We start from the raw sequence: 23,071 nt of genomic DNA on the forward strand, positions 1-23,071 counted from the left end.
TCATGAAGGAAGCTGAGGTTTCCACTGGATGGGTGTCTTGTTTCAGAGGCTTGTAAGCATTATGGGGAAGAAGTTGTTCTTTTCACCAGCCCTATGAAACTGGCATCTGGGGGTGAGGAAAATGCTGAGTTTTTAACTATGGACTTGGCGGGTTGGTGGTGCAAAGCAAAAGATTCTTTGTTCACTTTTGTGTACAATTTTGACTTCTGTAATCAATTCATAGGGGATCGTGATTAAACCTGAGCTGAACTTGGGGTTGCATTGTAACCGAAAATAGCACATGTCAGCTTCCATGGAGAGTGAAGAAGTTTATTTGACATTAATTACATGAAGGAAAGGAAGCAATGCTGAATTTGGCCCAGAACACGTCCTCTCCAGGTAGATTAATTTGAAGGTATATGTGTGTGTGAACATATACAGACAGATAAACACACACAGACACACAGACACACTTACACACCTAGTGCCTATTCCTGCTTGAGGAGAAATACTTCCTTGTTTTTACTCCACCCTATGTTTTGGGAAAGGACCAGGAGATAAAGATGACCTATGAAGAATAAAACTACTCCAAAGATTTTAGGATTCTAGGAGGTGGAAATATTTGAGCGTGATATCCATACTTTGGAAAGAAGGGGAGCTCTTTATCTCTGTACCCACAGTCCCCTGAGAAAAAAGAAAGATTCCTTATTTTTTAGGGTTTCCAATTGACCCAGGAAGAGTCGTCCAGATAGATATGGCAGGAAGATTAGGAAGAGAACAGAAAGAAGTTGAGTACTGTTTTACCAAAGATCAATTGTGTTCTTGTGAGCTCACTGCTCAAATCAGGTAAGGGTAGTATGGATGGGAAGGAGAAAAAACGAAAAATCAAAGGTGCTATCCATATTTCCAGGGCCACAACTATCTCAACTAGTCTAACTTCAATCGCTTTTCTTAGGTCCTTGAGAGAAGACCAATATGACTAAGGTTGCTATTATGTTTAGATATTTATTGAGCATCAAAAGGGTATGAGAACACTAGACTCACAGTGCAGGAGCAGAACTTAAATTTGGCCTGTTACAAGATAATCTCAATTAAAAGCTATCTGGTACTAGACAAAAGAAAGTGATCCTGAATCTAACTGGTCCCCTGAGCTGGCAGAGCTGAGCATCCCTCTGGTGGTAAGAAGTCAAAATTCATTGGTGTCTAGAGGCAAGATGACAAAGTACTAGTTATATGTGAAATTCCCTCTGGTGTCTGGAGAGAAACAGCAGAAGCCACAGGCAGGGATACTAGAAGGGCCTAGAGCCTGACCAGTAGCAGTCTTGCTTGAGGTGCATATGACAGCTGCTTAGACCAAGGGATTCCAGAGTTGGCAGGAAAGATACATTGGACAATCCAGGAAGAAAAAATATTAGGAAAAGGGGCCATGCAGAGTGCTGGGACTGAGTAGGCAATCATGTTTATAGACCCTGGCTGAATAGGATACTTTTAGCAGACACCCTTGCCCTTAGTGGCCAGATGCTCATAATTCCAGGGAACTGTGTGCAGCAAGCGAGTGTAGTCACCATTGACCTGGGCGATGATCTGGTACTCCTGGCCTAGGCAAGGCTCATCAGAATAGTCGTTGCCCAGAGTCTGGGAAGGTGGATCTTCACTGGAGTAGCCACTTGCGTAGATGGCCACCCTCATGGATTCACCAGAGTCACTGGCCTCCCCGGCATGCACCCTGTGGCCAAAGAACCCAAAACCCATGAGAAGAAATTTGAATCTGGGACCCTGGTTTCCCAACTTTCTGCCCCAATTCTTGCCAATTGATCCTTAGGCACTGGCCACCCAGGGATTCTAGGAACAGAGGTTGGGTGGATCTGAATTATTTTGTGTTTTCATTGGGCCAGGACAGAACCATAGGAGGTGCTTCAGAAAGGGAAGAAAGTTGTGCCCTCACCCTGAAAGCCTCTGGGCTTAAGATTGGTACTGTGCCAAGCCTCCTTTCCTTTATGCCAGTAACCAAAAATATTGAGAGCAAAGAAGGGGTCAGAAGATACAAGAGGAGAGGGGCTATCTTACCTGGCCACTTCATATACATGCTCTAGAAAAGAAGGAAGAATCAGGTCAGAAGTCTCCATGGGGAGTGGACAAGGGCCAAGCATGGACCTTGAGTACTCATCAAAAGGTGAGGGAAGGGGGAATTGAAAGGGGCATCTCAATATGTCCCAGCCTTCCAACAAATGGGAGCTGTTGGGAAGATGAGTCGAAATACAGGGATGCAGATTTCTCAGGGAAAGGAAGAGGAAGCCTACTTGATCACGGTTATCTTTGGCAGTTTCTGACTCTGGACAGTGGGTTGGAGCAGTTGATTGGTGTGGCAGAAGGAGGAAAAAATGGACTGGACCCATTATCCACCTAGGAATCTTGCCAAAGATCCACAGGGCATCCTTGTGGGAAGCCATTCAGAGCCCAGGCAAAAGGAGCTGAATTAATATGATGCCCAGGACCATGGCTTGAGCCATACCCAGATGCATTCATCCCACACTACACCCAGGAAAGATCCTCAAATAGGTCAATATTGCCCCCTAGTGTACGTGATGGAGAAGTATGTACATTCCATGCAGGCTTAAAGGCTCTACAGCCTGATATAAAGATAGATGTCTCTTGATACAGCATTTTAGGGGCTTATAATCTTTCAGGTATGCAACCAGGACTGTAAACACAGAAAAGAAGACTTGGCATTGCATCCCACAGGTCTTTGCCTTGTGATAGAGTCCTGTATTTCCACATCTTGCCTCCCCAATTGGCATAGTAACTCCCATACTATATAGTCCTTTTCACTTGATATACCTAGTACATGGTACATAGTAGGCACTTGGTAACTACATATTAAATTGAACTTATGCCCTAAGTATGTCTCCCTTATAGAGAGGTAAAAAGCAGAAATTCTGGGAAGGCAATTCAGAAAGGAAAAAAAAAAATCTAAGGACATGAGATGTATGGCTTATGTGCCTACTTGACCCCAGTGGCTAGAAATGAAATGGAATGGTGGGGGTTGATAAGATAGACCAGAGGCACATTACAGAGCGCTTTTAATGGAATACTACATTTTGACCCCTATCTCCTAAATCATGGGCAGTTGTTAAAGGGAAGTACTCTAATATGGTTACAGTTTATACCCAATCTCATTGAGACTATAATGAATGTTTTTTCTTTTAGTACTCCTGGTATTTGTAGCCATTTAAGATATCCCCACTTTCAAGTTTAGTCTCAGGGGTCATAGCCATGGTAATTGGCCAAGACCAGAGCTTATACTTGAGACTCAGGAGAAGGAGACCCTCTTCTCTTCTTTGGTTTGAGAGATCCATGGGAGAAATCAGGCTATTTGGGAGTAGAATATATTACAGAGAAATAGACACATGAATGCTAGTTAAAATGGTTAGTGCAGCAGGAATTGAGGGGTAGTTAGGATTTACTTAGAAATCAACATCCAAATTATCTTTTTTCTCCTCTGTTGGCAAATAGTTGTTAAATGGCCCTGACAGCTATGCCATAATCATGTCAGTCCTCAGCTTAAATTGTTTGTGTGATTTTTATTGCCTTTGCAAGATTTAGACTAGAAAGTCCAAATTCCTTAACCTGTTACTCAAGACCTTCTATAATTAGGAATAAATTTTTCTTTTTCCCCTGTATTTCTCTATTACTCGGCTATATGAATTTTCTTTATTGATGACCTCACTCACAGTTATCTTTTAAGATTTTGCCCCTTTACACATGTAGTCACTCCCTCCTGGAATATTGCCCCCTTCCAAATAGTTTTCATCCTCCAAGGATGAGTCTAAGTCCTGCCTCCTTCTGAAAGCCCTTGTCAATTACTCCTACTAACTGACTCTCCTGTCCTCTGGATCCCTTTAGCATTGATTGTCTTCCCCAGGCTTTGAGTCCACAGCCTTTATAGCTATGTATTTTTATTGATAAACTTCATGATTCATAATTCTATTGGTTAACTTATAAGCAACTTGAAGCCAAAGAATGTGACTTCTTCTCTTGCATCCTCATGAAAAACCCATTAGGTAGATGCTGTACTAGGTTGGGTATCAAAGTTTTGTGAATTAACTTTCATAAGTTGTATTCTCATTTTTGCCTTGCATATCTTTCTCCATGGACCCCTACCCTCACTCTAAAACTATGCTGGGGACTCTATGAAGTGCCTACCATAGTACCTGATACAGACTTTATGCTCAAAAAAGCTGAATTAGTGAATGAATGGGCAAAATCCACCCCATCATACTCATCACTCACCCTGTTGGGATGTCTTCCGATAGAGCATAATATACGTCAGGGTGATGACCATTATACAGCACAAGGAAATGATGAGAATGATGGCAAAGATAGGCAGTCCTTTTCCTAGGAGGCAAAACAAGACAAAGTGGTATCTGCTTGAAAACAAATCCAGAGAGACAGACTCCAATGATGAGCCCAGAGCAGCTCACATTTCTTTCTTTTCCATTTCTCATTTTCTCCTAATTTTCTTAGCTAGCCAGAGGGACAAACAAAACCCCAGGCCCACAAGAAAGACTTGAAAGAAGCTAGAGATGCCATGTATAAACAAGATATTTCAGAGTAACTTGTTGGTGGCTGATTGGCCTGGAAATTTGAGCCAGTCCTCTATGCTTTCCATAGGGCCAAGACAGGAGGTTTTTCACCTTTTTTTAGAGTGGAGAAAGTAGTACTATGACTTCCCAGCTTCACAAAAATGCTACTTTATTGAGATTCTGATCAATTATTTCTAGCCACGAGTATTCCTTTCTTCACATTGTCTGGAAAAGTACCCAGGTTGCTTTGTCCTCAAAACATATTTCCACTGATTCTCCTTGGTTGCATATCCCAATCAGACCCAAGATGAAGGAAACCATTGGAATAGCCTTCCAGTCCTGGATCTGTTATTTATGTGCTCTATGAATGTGATAGGCAGAATAAGGGTCTTTTGAAGAGGTTCACATCCAAATCCCCAGAACCTGTGGGTATGCTAGTTGACATGTAAGAAGGAATTAAGATCGCAGATAGATTTAAGATTGTTATTTAGTTGACACTGAGATGGGGAGATTATCTTGCATTATTTGGGTAGGCTCAATGTCATCACAAAGGGTCCTTCCAAAGTGGAAGAAGGAAATGGAAGAGGTGGTCATAGTTAGAGAAAGACTTGAGGATGCTATATTGCTAGTTTTGAAAGTGGTGGAAGGAGGTCAAAAGCCAAGGAAAGATGGTAGCTTTTAGGAACTGGAAAGGACAAACTAATTATCTGCCAAAGCCTCCAAAAAGAACACAGCCATGCTACAACTTGGTTTTAGCCCAATGAGTCAGATAATACTTTTTTTTTTTTTTCTGCACTAGCAGCATATGAGGTTCCCGGGCCAGGGATCAAATCCGAGCCCCAGCTTTGACCTATACCACAGCTGGGCAATGCCAGATCCTTAACCTACTGTGCCAGGTGTAGGACTGAACTCACACCACTGCAGAGACAATGCCAGATCCTTAACCCACTGTGTGCCACAGTGGAATCTCCTGTTTGTGTTATTTTAAAACATTAAGTTTGGGGTAATATTTTTGCAATCATAGGAGAATAAATACAATGACCTTAGTTAAATTGACTAATGCCTTAGTTTCCCCATACATGCAGTGAAAAGATTGGATGATGTCTAATTCACTTGTAGCTACAATGTTCTGAATCTATAAAGGGGGTTCAGGGAATATGGATGGGTAGATAAAGGAATCCCAGTGTCCTTAGGATTTTCTACTGCAACTGGTTTTGTTTTCTCCAGACCCCAAAATAGTATATCCTAGAAATCTGGCATCATACAGATGAAAGGAAAATTCACTGTTGGAAGGTGTCAAGTAGTGAAAAAATTGATAGAGGATATAGGACATGTATCCAAAATCTGAGAATTCCCATTCCTCCAGGAGTTATCATCTTATCTTCCCAAACAATCTCTCCAAGAGTTATCTTCTAGCTTCCCTTTTCCATTAAAACATTGCCCTGGGAGAGGCATGGAATTATGGAAGACTTGAAGCCAGAGTTGGCAATGCAAACATAGCACACAAAACAAGTTTGAGCTATGACCAGAGACATCCAAGAAGCTCTGTAGCCAGGAAGTGAGAAAGGCATTAAGAAGTCCACCATCATCGATCCCTGGCCTTGCTCAGTGGGTTAAGGATCCAGCATTGCTGTGAGCTGTGCTGTAGGTCACAGACATGGCTGGGATCCTGCGTTGCTGTGGCTCTGGCATAGGCCGGTGGCTATAGCTCTGATTAGACCTCTAGCCTGGGAACCTCCACATGCCATGGGAGCGGCCCTAGAAAAGGCAAAAAGACAAAAAAAAAAAAAAGAAGAAGAAGTCCACCATCAATGACACAAAATCAGAGGATGAGACCAGGAGCGAGTCATCAAAATATTTAGTACCAATCAATCAAAAAGGATGCCTACTATACACCTGGAATCTTAGAAGTCCCCATGTTATACTAGGCATCAATACTTTTGTTGCAGGGCCATTGGGTAGTCTAGAGAATACTGAGGGATGGGCCAAGGCAGCCCAGGTGATAATGGGAAGCTTAATGGTTAAGGAAAGCATCTAATCATCAACAAGTATAAAAGTTTTTCATTGTTTTAACGATCAATGCAGTCATATTAACACATTCCAGCTAACAGCTCCAGATGAATCCCAAACAGCTTATCTTTGGAGTTTGGATCCCTTTCTTTCTTTCTTTCTTTCTTTCTTTCTTCTTCTTTCTGCTTTATAGGGCCACACCCGTGGCATATAGGTTTCCAGGCTAGGGGTCAAATCAGAGCTGCAGATACTGGCCTATGCCACAGTCACTGCCACATTAATGTGGGCTCCCAGCTGTGTCTGCAGCCTATACACAGCTCATGGAAATGCTAGATCCTTAACCCACTAATAGAGAACAGGGATCAAGCCTGAATTCTCATGGATACTAGTCTTGTTTGTAACCCACTGAGCCATAACAGGAACTCCCTGGGGTTTGTATCTCTGAGACTTAGGAATTCTTGAAACATTGGAAGTATTAGAAAACAGCTGCAGCCTTCTTGATGAGCTCTGGAGAAGAACCCGAGCATTGAAGCCTTGTCACTACACTTACCTGTCCCAATGCCTGAGAAGGCTGGCTGAAGTCATGGTCCCATTCTTATTCTTACTTAGAATGTTTAGGAAGTATATCATTATGGTAACATATAACTTTCTAAGAAAACATCTATAATTCTCATTAACCCCACTCTGACTTTACTCATCCCTGGATTTGTATCTTTACCTTTCCATCCTACCCACCTTACCCATCTCCAGGGTCTTTGACCATAGTTTGACATATAGGAGATAATATTCTGCTGAGTTGAATGGTATAGAAAAGTGCATATAGTGGGAGGTTTCAGGTGCAAAGTTCAAAGACAAAAAGGAGGGGTAGAAATCCTATCATTGCCCTTACCTGGACCAGTACTGGTCTTCTCAATGTAGCCATCCATTTCAGTGGTCCAGACCCAGGATGAGTTCACTGTGGATGTTGCTATGACAACAGAGTATTAGGATCAGAGGCCTCTCTTCCAGTTAGGAGCTGTGAGGTGGAGGGTGCTGCAAAGTTTGAGGACTTTCTATGGGTATCTGTGCTAAGCTTTCCAGAATTCCTGGCCATGTCATTGACCACTATTACTATAAAGTGAGTTATCTTAGTTTTTCACTGTTGATGGTGGGAAGGAGGTCCTCCTAAGGCCATAGGAGGAAACATACCGAAAGTCTGATAGCGAGTCAGACTAGGAGCAGAACAGGAGTCACAGTTTTCTCTTTTCTCACTTTTCCTGTGAGATTATTCTAATTCCTTTCTTTTCCTTGGAAATTTTCACAAAACAGTATATATATTCATGATTCCACTTCTTCATGATCCATAAATCCCTACTATATTTCTTCTATTTTATTCTCTTATTTTATTCCTTTATTACTATTTTCCCTCTGAAGAACCCAGCAACCTCTTATTACCCATTTAATGCCATTAGGCCTCCTCCCTTGGCTTCCAAAACACCATTTCAAACCTTTCCTAATCCTACAAAATCCTAGTAAAACTCACCTTCCAAGGGTGATTGCATAGTTGGAGGTGTCTTAGTCTTGGCTTCAAGTGGATTTGAGGAATCTGCAAGGAAAAGGGAATTCAGTCAAGGACCCTGGCACACTTGAGTGAAAGTCAAATGCTCTAGGGAAATTAGGAAGTAAGTCCAGACAGATCCATACTTGGACCTATCTCAACGCTTCTTTCATGATACGGAAAGTTGCATGTCATCTGTTTATTCCTCATACCATTCTAAGGCAGAATTCTTAAACCAGGATATACAGATCCTCAAGCAATGCTCAGGTGGAGTTTGGAGCATCTTTTAATTTGGACGAGGGAAGCATTTTGTTTTTACTAAGTTCCAAATGAAATTTAGCTATTAATTCTTTTGAGAGGGACTTAGAAGTATTAAAAGAAGGCAGTTGTGGTAAAGAGAGTGTAAATGGTAGATTAACGATCTCCAAATATTTACGTCTTTACAAAAGCAATGAAATAACTGACAAAATTTTTCACAGTTAACTTTTTTCCTTCATATTTTGGGAAATTAGCCAAAGGTTTGAATCAGCCCAGCTAGTAATTATGGAATAAAAACACCCTAGTCTTGTTAAGAACAGGAAAAAGATGTGGTATGTATACACAATGGAATACTACTTAGCCACAAAGAAGAATAAAATCTTGCCATTTGTGACAATATGGATGGACATTGAAGGTATTATATTAAGTGAAATATGTCAGATGGAAAACAGATGAATACTATATGATTTCACTTATGTGTAGAATCTAAAATAAATAAGCAAAATAGAAAATATTTCATAGATAGATCAGATTAGCAGTTAACAAATGGGAAAAGAGTTTGCATCAGGGGTGGACAAAATGGGTGACGGGAATAAACCATATGGTAATGGATGGTAACTAGGTTTGTGGTGGTGATCACTTTGTCATGTACATGGATACCAAATCTAGTGTTACAGGTTATAATGCTCTACATTTGAAACTTATGTAATAAAATTCTTTTAAAGAATTTTAAAAACCTTCAATTGTATTACATTTTTGAGATGGCAGTACTGGCCAAAGCAATCTATAGAATCAATTTGATTCCTATCAAAATTTCAATGACCTATTTGCAGAAATGTAAAAACTGATCCTTAATTAAGGATCAATATAGTTCCATAAAGAATTGCAAAGGATCCTAAATATCCCCCCCCAAAAAAAAAATCTTGGATAAGAAAAACAAAATTGCAGGACTCACACTTACCATTTCAAAACTTATTACATAGTTACAGAAATAAAAAGAGTATGGTACTGATATAAATATAGACATAAAGATTAGTGTACTACAACTTAGAGTCCAGAAATAAATCTGTATATATATTTATATTTATTGTATTTCTTGTCTTTTGAGGGCTGGATCTGCAGCATATGAAGTTTCCCAGGCTAGGGGTCTAATCAGAGCTATTGCTGCCAGCCTATGCCATAGCCACAACAATACCAGTTCCAAGTCTCATCTGCTGCCTACACCACAGCTCATGGCAATGGTGGATCCTTAACCCACTGAGCGAGGCCAGGGATCAAACCCAAAACCTCATGCTTCTTATTTGGGTTTGTTTCTGCTGTGCTATGACAGGAACTCCAAAATCTGTATATATTTGATCATTGTTATTTGACAACATTGCCAAGATAATTCAATTGGGAAGCGCAGTTTCCTCAAATAATTGTGCTGAGATACTTGGGTAGCAAAAGAAAGAAATCGGGTCCCTACCTTATATCATACACAGAAAAAGACTCAAAATGAATGAAAGACCTAATAATAAAATCTAAAACTATTAAACTCTTAAAAAATGATAAAAGTAAATCTTTATAACCTTGACTTTTGTTTTGGGTTCTTAGGTATAACACCAAAGCACAAGCATCAAAAGAAAAAACAGAAAAGTTAAGCTTCATCAAAATTAAAAACTTTTGTACATCAAAGGGTATTATCAGGGAAGTGAAGAGCAACCTATTGAATGGTAGAACAAATTTTAAAATAATATATATGGAGTTCCCGTCATGGCACAGTGGTTAATGAATCCGACTAGGAACCATGAGGTTGCGGGTTAGATCCCTGGCCTTGCTCAGTGGGTTAATGATCTGGCGTTGCTGTGAGCTGTGGTGTAGGTGGCAGACATGGCTTGGATCCTGAGTTGCTGTGGCTTTGGTGTAGGCTGGTGGCTACAGCTCCAATTAGACCCCTAGCCTGGGAACCTCCATATGCCACAGGAGCGGCCCTAGAAAAGGCAAAAAGACAAAAATAAATACATAAATACATAAATACATAAATAAATAAATAAAATATCTGAAAGAGTCTAGTATTCAGAACATGTAAAGAACCATTACAATTCAAAAACAAAAAGGCATACAACCAAATTTTTAAATGTGCAAAATATTTGAATAGGTGGTTCTCCAAAAAAAAAGCATAAAATGACCAATAAGCATGTGAAGAGATATGCAACATCATTTATCATTAGGGGCATGCAAATCATAACCACAATGAAATATCACTTCATACCCACTAAGTGTGATATAATTTTAGAAAAATAGAAAATAAGAAATTGGTGAATATATGAAAAATTGTAACCCTCATACATTGTTGATGGGAATGTAAAATAGTGCAGTCACTTTGGGAAAGAGTTTGGCAGTTACTCAAAAAATTAAACATAGAATAACTATTTGACCAAGCAATTACATTCTTAGTGATATACATAAAAGAACTGAAAAGAATATGTCCACATGAAAACTTTCACAAGTTCATATAACAGTGTTACCTACAATAGACAAAAGTAGAATTGAATCAAATGCCCATCAACTGATGAATGTGTATTATATCTATGCAATGGAATCTTATTTGGAAATTTAAAAATATAGTACTGGTACATGCTACAGCATGGGTGGACTTTGAAAATATCATGCTAATTGAAAGAAACCAGACACAAATCTCACATATTTATGGTGCAATTTATATGAAATACCCAGAATAAGTTAATACATAGAAATAGAAAGCATATTAGTATTTCAAGGGGCTAGGAAAAGGGGGAATGGCAGTGACTACTTAGTGGGCACAGGATTTTCTTTTGGAGTGATTAAAATGTTCTAGAGTTACATGATGGTGGTGATTGTACAACCATCTGAAGCACTTAATTGTATACTTTAAAATGTTGAATATTATAGTGTGTGAAATATATCTCAATAAAAAGAAAGTTTCAGTGAAAGATCGATAGAATTTCTTTTTTTTTTCCTTTTGTCTTTTTAGGGCTGCACCCACGGCATATGGAAGTTCCCAGGCTAGGGGTCCAATCGAAGCAGTAGCTGCCGGCCTACACCACAGCCACAGCAACAATGGATCCAAGCCACATCCAGCTCACGGCAATGCCGGATCCTTAACCCACTGAGTGAGGCCAGGGGTTGAACCCTGCAACCTCATGGTTCCTAGGTGGATTCTTTTCCATTGTGCCATGATGGGAACTCCAAGATTGACATAATTTCTTTAGGCCTAGAAGGAGGAAGAACATTGCAGACAGAGGGAAGAGCATGTTATGTTTCAGATGTAGAGGGATATTTTAAAAGATAAAGCTGAATAAGTAAGTTGGGAACTAAGGGAATTAAGACTTTGTTCTTTGGTAAAAGCATTTATGGGGGGTAAGAGAATGTTTTTGAGGAAAGAAGTTTACACTGCCCAATCTAAGATTTGGGAAAATAATTCAGACAACAGTATGGTGGGGTTTTGGAAGGAATGGCATATTTTGGCCTTTCATTGACAAATATTCATTAAGTGCTTTCTGTGTGCCAAGTACTTTGCTGAACTACAGAGAACAAGTCATAGATTTTATATATATCTAGTGATATAAAACAGATATTCATAAGTGTTGAATATGTTGATGGTTTGGTGAAGATGGATGGACATGGGGAGATGACTTAAAAGGCTGTTGAAATTGTTCCATAAAAAGATGAAGAAAAGCTATGAAGTTATGGGGAAAGAAAGGAAGAGTTTAATATGAGAAATTATTTAGTAGGTGAATTCAAAGAATATAGTGATCTTGATTTTTTAGAGGTGAAGGAGAAGGAGGATTCAAAGATACTGCTGGATATTCTAACAGGTTTGAGGAACAGGTTTGGTGGGTAAAAGCTAAGTTTAGTTTTATACAAGCAAGCTTAGAAGTGAAGCTGTACAGAGGTAATTAGACACTGGGATTTGGCACTAAGGAGAAAAATTTGGGATAAAATTATTCATTTGAGTGTCATCAGCTTAGAGAAGATATTTGAAGTCACAGAAGTGAATAAAATCCTCATATGTGAAATCTAAAATATGCTACAATTGAACTTATCTACAAAACAAAAACAGACTCGCAGACATATAGAAGAGACTTGTGGTTGCCAAGGGGTAGGGGAGGGATTGGGTGAACTGGGAGTTTGGGGTTAGTAGGTACAAATGATTACATTTAGAATGGATAAGCCATAAGATCCTATTGTATAGCACAGGGAACTATATCCAATCTCTTGGGATGGACCATGATGAAAGATAGTATGAGAAAAGGAGTATATATATATATATATATATATATATATATACTCACACACACACACACACACACACACTCACATATGACTGGGTCATTTTGCTGTACTGCAGAAACTGGCACATCGTATATCAACTATACTTTAATAAAAATGGGGGAAAAATAACATACCTTTAAGAACATTTACAATCAAGGGATAGTGAAGGAAGAGACAACAAAATTGTCTGAAAAGAATCAGTCAGATAAGTCTTAAGAGAACCAAGAAAGATGTGGAGTTGATACTAGTGGTTTAAAGGGCTTGATGAGAGAGTTCCCATTGTGGCACAGCAGAAATGAATCTGTCTAGGAACTATGAGGTTGCAGGTTCAATCCCTGGCTTCACTCAGCAGGTTAAGGATCCGTTGTTGCCAAGAGCTGTGGTGTAGGTTGCTACTCTGATCCCGCTTTGTGTGGCTCTGGGGTAGGCCAACAGCTGTAGCTCCAATTAGACCCCTAGCCCGGGAACCTCCATATGCTGTGGGTGAGGCCATAAAAATAAATAAATAAAAGGCTTGATGAGGAAGGAATGTTCAACAGACCCAACTACTACAGAGTTTTGGAGGAGAATGGGTGTGAATAGAGAGATCTTAGGCTTTGGTGATTTGGAGGAAAGGGATGATTCCATTTTATAAAGTTTTGTTGTGCTAAATTGGAAGGAACAGTGAAAACTACTCCTCAGTAGGTTGCTAGTAGCCATTGGAGAGAGATGGAGTGGCAGATGGAAAGATTTTTTAGAATAGCCACGTGTATATGTTATTTATATATATATATGTATATTAGGCTTACAATTATATATTATACATATATACATACACTTTAGGCTTATGTAGAGGATAATGGGTGAAGTAGGGAGATGTGTGAAGAGAAGAAAGGTACATCTTACTCTGAGCCAAGAGGTAATGGGGAGGGAAATATCAAGGCAGAGAGGGGTGGTTAATAGAATTCAAATCTGAGGGGGCTGGTCTGGATCTTCTCAAATAAGGGGGGAGATGACCTCTTCTTCTGGGAGCATGGCTGAGGACATGAAATAAAGCAGAAAGTGTTCTGAATTGCTTCTACAAGGAGCAGGACATACATGCTCTGTATATCTACTGCAACCACCATGGGGACAGGCAGTAGATATACAGAGCATGAAAATAAGTGGTATCAATGCATCTCTGTGAGTAGTATTCAGCAGTCAAAAGTTGTGAGCAAAGACATGGCACACAGAGCCATCCTAGAAGAGAGGAACAGCACAGAAGGTGAGGTGGAGGGATGAAGGGCTGAGAGCTATGTAAGACAGATATGAGATAGGGGGCCAGACTCATGGGACCAGGTTGAGATGAAGAAGGAGGCAGGTAGAAGAAGATAAGAAAAAGTAGCTTGGCTTAGATTGAAGAGAAGGATGGAAGGTTTAGAGTAACTACTCTGAGCCTCGATTACCTTATTGGTCAGTAAAGGACAAGTGAGCACTGCCTAAAAACTTTGTTATGTGTAAGTACAGATTGTGATAAGGAATAGACAAGTTGACTGGTTGTGAGTAAGGTCCTGCCCAGATGGGCTAGGGGTGAACTCACAGAAAGGTGAGAATGTTCAACTTGTCTCTTTATAAAGTAAATATTCTTAGACTTTCTGGCTGTGTCCTGCTGTCTCTGCTTGACCAGATTGCCAGTTCTAAGAGAACTGGGCCAGTGTCCATATAATTTTCTCAGAGTAAGACTGCCCTTGTTTTCCCCTAAACTAACAGACCAAAACCTATAGCACAGATATCCTCACTACAACTTAACTTTGGGAAACAAATTCCTGAAAGTGAAACAGGAGTTGCAAGCCAACATCAATCTCCTAACTCAAGTAAAAGGAGCCAGTTTGCTCACTTTCTTTCTACAGAGATATCCTCAGAGAATAATAACTTTCAGGTGGTTATAAGAATAGTTTCCTATAAGCAGCTAGTTCTTAACATATTTGGGGCAATGGAAAACTTATTAGGATAAATGTCTTCCTTTCCAAGGAGATTTCTGGAAAGGCAACCAGATTCACTTCAGCAAACACTGGTGGGCTGTTCCTTTAAATCCCAGCCTACAATGTTTATGTATACAGTTTATAGATAATACTGTAATACTAAGATAATACTAAGATAATACTGTAATAAACAGTCAAACTCTGATTAACCTGAGTCAACCAGAACTTGCATTTGGCTTTAGGGAAAAGGAAGGGACAAATTAAAGAAACTATGTAGAGAGCTGGCCTTTACTTCATAAAGCAAAAACAAACATAATCAACCAAAAAATAACAACAGAAACCACACTCAACAAAGCACAACAAAATAAACAAGCAAAATCATCCCAAAGGGTGCCTAGGAGCTGGTATAAGTTCAACCATGAGAAGCAATCAGACATAATGAAAGAGCATTAAATCTGAGTGCAGATCCTGCCTTGAACTTCCAAGATGTGAGCCCCTGTGCAAGTAGATTTTCCTTTCTGAAATTCTCAATTACCTCTTCTGCAAAATAATAATAATGACAGCTATTTCATGAGATATTTATGGGATTCAACGAGAAAATATGTCAACATTTTGTGCTGTATCTGGAAAATAAAGGTACCTAGTAAATGTCACTTTTCCCTTTACCATCTACTTAACCTAGAACATGACAGGTGTTGCCTCTAGCCCTTTTGTCTTCAGTCCAGAATCTTCTTCCTTGTGATTGAACAACTTAGGACCCCCTCCCCACCCTGCCCCAACCTCTCTTCTCTGTAATAAGGGCATTATCCTCATGTATTTCCCAAGATAGTACATTGGGATGCTCACCAGGAAAGAGAGTTGCTCACCTTTGACGACAAACTTCACGGTGTCACTGTGCTGCTCAGAGCCTACCCGACCCTTGGCAGTACAGAAATAGGAGCCCGAATCGGTCACCACTGCTGGCTTGAAGAGCAATGTACCCAAGGCTCCTATCTTGATGGGTGCTTCATTTTTAGTCTGTTTCTTGTACCAAGCATAACTGATGGGAGGAGAACCCTGAGCCTGGCATTGAAGACTAATCCTCATTCCCTGGGGTACTGTGAATCCGTAGCCACTGCCAGTTGTCACCGTGGGCTTGGAAACAGAGACTGCAAAGGGAAGACAAGAAAAGAGGCTCTGGGAAGTTATAATATGGGAACACAAGTCTGAGTCATCCCTGCTGGGTCTAGGGGTATGGATTATCTGCAATGGGAACTAAAAGGGACTCCTGATTTCAGAAGGAAAAAGAGAATAGTATAATTTAAATAGTCTTTTGGAAGATTAGGTCCCATTTTGTATTATCTAGGGTTTTATATTATCTGGAGTTAAAAAATCAAATGACTAAAACAAAATACAGATTTTTTTGGTTCAAGTGGAGTTTTTTGATTATGTGAAGTTTTGGATTGCCAGGGTCAGATCTTTGTAAAATTGTTAAGCTAGCAAGGTTTATCTGGGCTAATCCATGCATCCCTTTTCCCAGAGCTTCTCTGCCAGCATCTATCCAGTCTCTAATATCCTAATCAGATATTCTAATTTTTATGCATTTTAAGATTCAGAGCCCAATGAAGCAGTAAAGCTATGGATGTTGGAATTTCTGGGACATGTGAAGGGGTAGAGATTTGAAGGCCAGAAAGCCTTTCCAACCTTTATTAAATTCTGCCACCAAAGTGATTACCATGAGGATACTCTGCCTATCCACTTCCTCTGATTAGCACATACAACTAAGGAGAGACTATATACAGGTAAACAAAGTTCTTTGTGTTTCTCAGAGTTTTCTAGGATTAACACACACAGCGACTCACGTTTCTGGACATGGAGTTCAATGATCTTATCTCTCACGACTTGGTTGCCATCAGGGGTCTGCCAAGTGACTTCACAAGTATAGTGGCTCCGGTCATCCATTTCCAAGGTATTCAGTTGGAGTGAAACATCTCCTGGAACCTCATGGTTTACATGCAGGCGGCCCCGATACTTTGCCTGCTGGATATGGTCTCCAGAGGAGTCTCGTAGAAAGATGGTGACTGGGTCTGAGCCATGTTGTACCAGCCACTTTACCAAGATTTGTGTATAGCCTTGCAGAGGACCATAGGTGCAGGGAATATTTACATCCCCTTTCCAAGGCCCTGTCACACTCTTGGGCACTTCCAGGATTGGATGGCCTGAAGAGGGGGAAGAGAGAAAGGAAGCAGACACAGATGACACACCCACCTGGGATCTGGAATGGCCATGGTAGAGTCTAGTGGCTTCTGCAAAACATGCACTTAACTTATACTTTCAGATTACTCATGACATTTTGTTGTCTCCAGCCTTCATATCAATCAGAACCAGTTCTCAGAAGGAAAGCCCTTAATGTTGTTTAGCTCTTTTGAGTTTCAAGTTCTTTTCCCATCATTGCCTTGCTTAAGATGATCCTGGGTGAGTCAACTTTCACCATGAATGGCCCATTTTCTCCATATATAATGTAGAGAATCTGAATGGAATGATCTCTAAGAATTCCACAAACTTTAAACCTGAGAAAATAATCTTTCAATATTTTCCAAAAGAAGAGTGGGGGCAAATACTGAGCAGCTTGGTCTGGGCTATTTTATTGTATGTAACTATCTATCTGGAGGAATGTGATTGCTTCAAGGTCCAGAAAGAAAGGGCTATCTGCCCTGATTATTTCCCATTGCTCCCTCAGAATGGCTCAGTGATCAAATCCTTAGACTAAGGTTTTTCTCTGGAGGGGAAGAAGGAAGGCAAAGGACAATTCAGATGGTGGAAACTTGTGTGAGATGCATTCCTGTTTAACAAAATTTATTAATGAGTGATTAGTATTAAACCTGTAATTTGTAACCTGACTTATTTTTCTGATTTCACTCCTTTCTTTTTTTATTTCCCTTTTAATATCTCTGAGTTATCAGCAAAGATATATTGGAAAATTTCATCCTAATGGGGAATGGAGAGGAAAATTTCTTGGGAGGGAAAGATTCTGAGTATAATCCTAAAAATGACTGTGGTAGGGATGGTGGTAGGACTAAAGATGATTTCTTCTTGGATTGCTGAGGAGGGAAACAAAGGGGGAAAAGTTGGGGATGTTGAGAGCTATCACCTTCCATCAGCAATTTCCATCCATAACCTCGTATTTTGAGGAAATTGTGTTTTACGTACCCGCGGTCAGGAGTAAGTTATTTTATTTAGATATGTATTTATATCTATCATAGGAGAGGTAGTTTCAAAGTGTGAGCTATTACTTAGCAAAAGCTTTTAAAGTACCCCAGGATTCTCAGTCTCAGTCAAACAAATGGAAGGTGGGGTGGGGGTATGTTTAAAAACCCTGAAACTCCCAGAATGTATTGCCAAGTACCAGGGCTTCTATCAATGGAACACTAAAGTTTAGTCTTTGGCCTTTGCACTCACCAGGGAGTCTAGTACATAAGCAACATATTTTGGACAAGATAAAAGCATTGAATAAAAAAGAATAAATAAACATGAGTCCATGTTGCTAGATCCAGCAATACTCTCTGGGGAATTTCAGACTGTGCAGATCCACAAATGGGAGCACGATATAGGTGGATTTTTGTGTGCTCTGAAAATGATGTTTTGTACTTAATCAGCGCTATGATGGACTGAATGGTCTAGGGCAAGTTCTTAGCTTTGTTTAGGTCTTAGCATTTTTTTCTTATTTTATTTTATCTCCACAATACATCTTTTTTTTTCCTACTGTGCAGCATGGTGACCCAGTTACACATACATGTATACATTCTTTTTTTCTCACATTGTCATTCATGATTAAGCAGGATAATGTGAGAAAAAAGAATGTATACATGAAAGCATTATTTTTAAAGATCTCTTCCAATCCTAGATGGTTCAGTGCTAATAGACTTAATGGAAGCAGAAATTAAATAATTACATTTCTAGATGGTGGTGAGCTTTCACTAGGTGGTGAATTTCACTGCTATTGATAGTCCCTGTTTCTGTATGCATGCAAATATATCTTATTATTACCATAGACCCACATTTTTTTGTCACTTGCAAGCACAATATACCAGACTTAAGCTCCATGAAAACTATCTGGCCCTTTCAGTTTAATGTCTTCTTGTCCACTAATCTTTATCTAGCCTTCCAAAATCTCTCCCTTCTCCTCCTCTGAAAAGTATTCTCACTCCCCTCCCTTTCTCCCTTCCGGGGTGACAGAAAAAAAAACTCTGCTATGAGGACAGCTCAGCAGCTAAAAATGCCTGTCCGTGCATATGTATGTCTTCCCTTTGACCTAGGGGGAACTGAAAGGCTTGTCTTGCATTACTCTCTCTCTGGGAGTTTTTGGGAATTCTCACATAATACACTCTGGTCTGTCAAAAACATGGACAGCCAGTCCCAATTTCTCAGCCTTAAAAGTCACTTCTAGAAGTAGTTCAGGCTTGACTCTTCCATCCCAGAATAGGAGAGTGGGAAATAGTAACCGGGCATTCAAGAATGTCATATTTTCCGCTTTTACTTTGTTTTTCCCCTTTTCCTTTCTTCCTCCTTCCTTCCTTTCATCCATTCTTCCATCTTCCCACCACTACTACTCCTTTTTATTTTTGTTCTTCTATCCTTTTATTCCTCCTATTTCACCAGTAGCATGAAGAGAGAGAGAGTGTGTGGTGGCACGGGGTATCACAAAAAATAGGACAATGTACAGTTCCTCATGTATTCTGACCTCAAAAATGAATGTTAATGAAGGTAAAAAAATTAATAGCATAGGTTTGCACCTTCCAAATCTTTCTCTGATGCACAGGGAGCCTAGAGAAACACTGAGTAGGAGCCTCACCTAGTGAGATCAGGAGGACAGTGAAGGACTGCATAATGTAGTAAGAAGAGTAACAACAATCTAAGTTTAAGATATGCCTTATCATATATCTTGATGTGTGACCTTGGGTAAATTGCTAAACCTGACTGAGCTTTAGGTCATTATCAGTAAAATAAAGGTAATAATATACCTTCCATGCATGGAGATAAAATGAGCTTATAGGTATGAAAGCACCTGGCATAGTGGCTGGTAAACAGTGATTGTGGGATAAATGTTAGTCCTATGCCTCAAGAGGAACTTTACATATTTGTCTTAATTCTTCTTATCCTATAGAAGTCCTAAATATGTCTTCCCCAGTGTGGACAGTTTCATTAGATTGGATCATTGTCAGTTTTAATAATGACCTAACGGAGAAGTCAGTACATGAGAAGGTAAGGAATTTTCTTTTTCAACCTGATGTGACCTACCAAGTAGCGGGTAGGTAATAGGTCATCCCTGGGTTATAGGGCAGCCAGAAACAACACTTCAGCAACAGGGATGGCTTGGCAGCCAATGTGAAATGGACAAATTAAACAATATTCCTGACTTTCCTGGACAATTGGGTAGGGAAAATCTATTTCAGGAAAGTCCCAACTCTTGGGGGATACTCTGCCTGCTATAGGTCCATGCAAATCATGAAATGGTGAGATACTTGGTACGACATAGCTTGATGCACCAGACAGGATAGAATTTGGAGACTTTCAGTATGGTATTGTTAGAAGGGCTTTTAGAAGCACTTAGTCCCATTCCCTTACAGTATATATGGACAAGTTGAGGTCCAGAGAGAGAAAAATGCTTACCCAATATCACACAGAGAGCAGGGAAAGAGCTGGGCCTGGTGGAATCTTTTAGATGCTGCACTACCTTCTTAATTTTTAAACTGTGAATCCATCGGCCACAACAGAAACCAACAACCCTTTATCCAGGACTATTTGGTGTGGCTTAAGGGGTGTTATCCTAAGGCCTGATAATATCCTCCTGACTACCTGAAAAATAATCCCCCCTTACGTCAGCTGCTTTCTGAGAAAAATTTCCCAGAACATCAGAGCCTAGCTTCCCTCCCTCAGGGAAGGATTGAATTTCCTTCAAGTATTGCATACCCTCAGAAGAAAGAAAAGGGTTGGACATTGACTCAAAGAGCTTTGTTGAAAAGGTTTTACCTTGAAAAAGAAGGTATAGTACCAAGGCCCTCTCTTGTCCTGGGATCTGGACTTAGAAAAGCAAAGGTCTGTGGTATGTATGATGATTATAAAGAATGAAAAAGCCTAGTTTTTGGGGTGCAGGCCCCTTTATGAGGTCCATTCTGGGTCCTTTTTAAAAAAATTTTCTTCTCTTATCATCAAAAAGAGGTTAAGATCTTTTGACGACACAACACCTCTGTGTCTGGCCTCTATCCCCATCTTGTGATTCCTTCTCAATAGAAGATTAGCTTAGATAAATAATTACAATGTTTATAAAATGCAAATGTTAGGACTTATTTTTATTACATTTATTTCAATATGTATCTTAGACCTAGATGCTTTTTAAAAAGTGAAGCCATAATCCTACAGAGCTGTCCAGCTGGCAGGGAATTTTGAGCCCAGCCAAGCTGATCTCCTCACTATATGGATGAGTTGGGGACACTGAGATCAAGGTAAACAGAAGGAGTTATTGGCCATTTAGTATGTTTCCAGTCTTGGGTTTGTGGTATAAGACCCTCCATATAAATGGAAGACCTGCCTCCAGGTCTAGAGGACATTCACAGACAGTGGGTGGGGGGGATCCACATTCACACACACACACACACACACACAAATTGATTTAAATTTAACATTTATGAAGTGAATAATCCCTTGAGCTCCAGTTCTGTCTTTTTAAGTCCCAGCTCAAATCGAGAGATTTGGAGAAGGTAGAGAGGTGCACTCTAAAATGTGTGAAAATATAGTTGTAGAAAGAACAATATTTTTAGGAACATTAAATCTGCTTTGTGGCCTGGAGCAAAGTATTTTCCTTCTCAGGTGAGTTAATTCAATGTCTCTTCTAACTTTGAGGTTCTAGAATTCACGGAGCACCTGGATAGGATGGCCTAATATGCATCAGTCATGGATAGCTGAGTTCTTTCTAACCACACAAAGAGCGCCAAGCTAATACCTATCTAGCTTCTCCCTCTAATAAAATGAAATAAGCAGGGGTACGTCAAGGGTCCCTCCACCCTACATTGGGTATCACTTGGCTATTACTGAAGCATAGTTTCATAAAAGGCTATTTTGATTCTCAGGGGTATAAATGAGGATGAAGGAAGACCCCCACAAAATAATGCTACTATGGGATAATCAAGACCTCTTTTGGGGTATGTGTCCAGCATTAGGTTTCCACAAATAGCACAGACAAATTGGGGCATGTCCACAGGGAAGTGAGTTACCTCAGGAGGTAGTAAGAAGCCAAGTCCTGTGAAGAACAGTTGAAGGAACAGAGGTTGTTTAGCTTGGAGACAAGATAAAGGGGCATGGTTTCTGTCCTCAGAACCCTAAAGAGCTGTTACAGCATAGAGGGAGAAGATAAATTCCTTGTGTCTCCAAGATATAAGGCTGAGGTCTTTGAATGGAAACCACACAGTTGTGGATTTAGTTCAACACAAGGAAGAACTTTCTAACAGATGGAACTGCCTCTGGATAGACAAGATGTTTAGAGAAGTAGTGAATTCTCAGTCACAGTAAGTATGTGAATAGCTATTCTGAGCATTTTTTCATGACAGTGAAAGGTGGATATAGGTTATTTATAAGGTCTCATCTAGCTCCTGACAACATTACTTCTTGGGGGGGGAGGGATCTTAACAAGGATCAAAACCAAGGAGCAGAGGGCTAAAATATAATGGCAAAACTTCATGTGAAAGTCAATAGATAGAGGAGGGATTTGGGTGGCATTAGGCACATTTTTAATATCCATGAGATACGACAAGTACTAGATAGTCATGTGGATGTTTTTTAAGAGAAGATCCTTTCCAATTTTTACCCAAACTTATTTCCTTCCTGGCTTCTTCAACATCCTTCAAACACATACTTCCCTTCTGCCCCAAACTGAGAGAATCTGGAAAATTGGTTGAGAATACTTACCTACTCAGCAGGAGTAGGACTTCCTTGGTAGGCATTCAATCCCACCTCTCCCTCCACCCCCAGCCTTTGTCTATGCCAACAGTTGCTGCCAGGCTCCCTTTTGCTACCTTACCATAGGTGACCACCAGTAGGTGGCTCAGGAGCCACAGGCCCAGTAAGAGTCCCATCACAGGCAGAGCGATTTCTGTCCTTTCTTCCAGCTTCCTGATGCCAAAAACACTTGAACTCCTGATGTCTGCCAGTGTCTGTGCCTGCCCACTTCCCTTTCTTCCCTATATCTCTTACTCAGACTCCCAGTCCCATCTCACATTCCCCTTCCTTCTCTATTTCAGAAGAAGTCACATGAGCACACCCCTCCCTCCTCTACTTGGGTTGGAGGTTTTTAGCATGAGTGGAGCAATTCGTCCCCCTGCTAGAGTATTGACTTGACTTCTTCTGGATCCAATAGGGTTTCTGGCCTTTGATCTCCCAGGCTGTGTTTACTTTTTTTCCTCCACAAGATGAGGTTGAGGGATGACCTTTGGGGTATC

At 40.2% G+C, this 23,071-nt stretch overlaps 1 protein-coding gene across 2 annotated transcripts; it reads right to left on the minus strand.

The window, feature by feature from the left end:
* Positions 1-295: 295 nt before the first annotated feature.
* On the minus strand, positions 296-22,852 carry VSIG4 (V-set and immunoglobulin domain containing 4). 2 transcript variants are annotated; one of them, XM_047765154.1, is made up of 8 exons: positions 22,654-22,852; positions 16,442-16,798; positions 15,467-15,748; positions 8,095-8,157; positions 7,462-7,539; positions 4,270-4,374; positions 2,047-2,068; positions 296-1,705 (listed from the first exon to the last, which is right to left on the minus strand). In XM_047765154.1, exons 1-8 carry the CDS (start codon positions 22,706-22,708, stop codon positions 1,468-1,470), a joined length of 1,200 nt encoding a protein of 399 aa, XP_047621110.1. In that variant the 5' UTR covers positions 22,709-22,852; the 3' UTR covers positions 296-1,467. The 2 variants fall into 2 exon arrangements, with proteins under 2 accessions (XP_047621110.1, XP_047621111.1); XM_047765155.1 differs by lacking the exon at positions 2,047-2,068 and having other exon boundaries at positions 22,654-22,828.
* Between the last annotated feature and the right edge of the window lie 219 nt (positions 22,853-23,071).

This window comes from Phacochoerus africanus, chromosome X (assembly GCF_016906955.1).
Source record: "Phacochoerus africanus isolate WHEZ1 chromosome X, ROS_Pafr_v1, whole genome shotgun sequence".
In the NCBI taxonomy this organism is placed as follows: domain Eukaryota; kingdom Metazoa; phylum Chordata; class Mammalia; order Artiodactyla; family Suidae; genus Phacochoerus; species Phacochoerus africanus.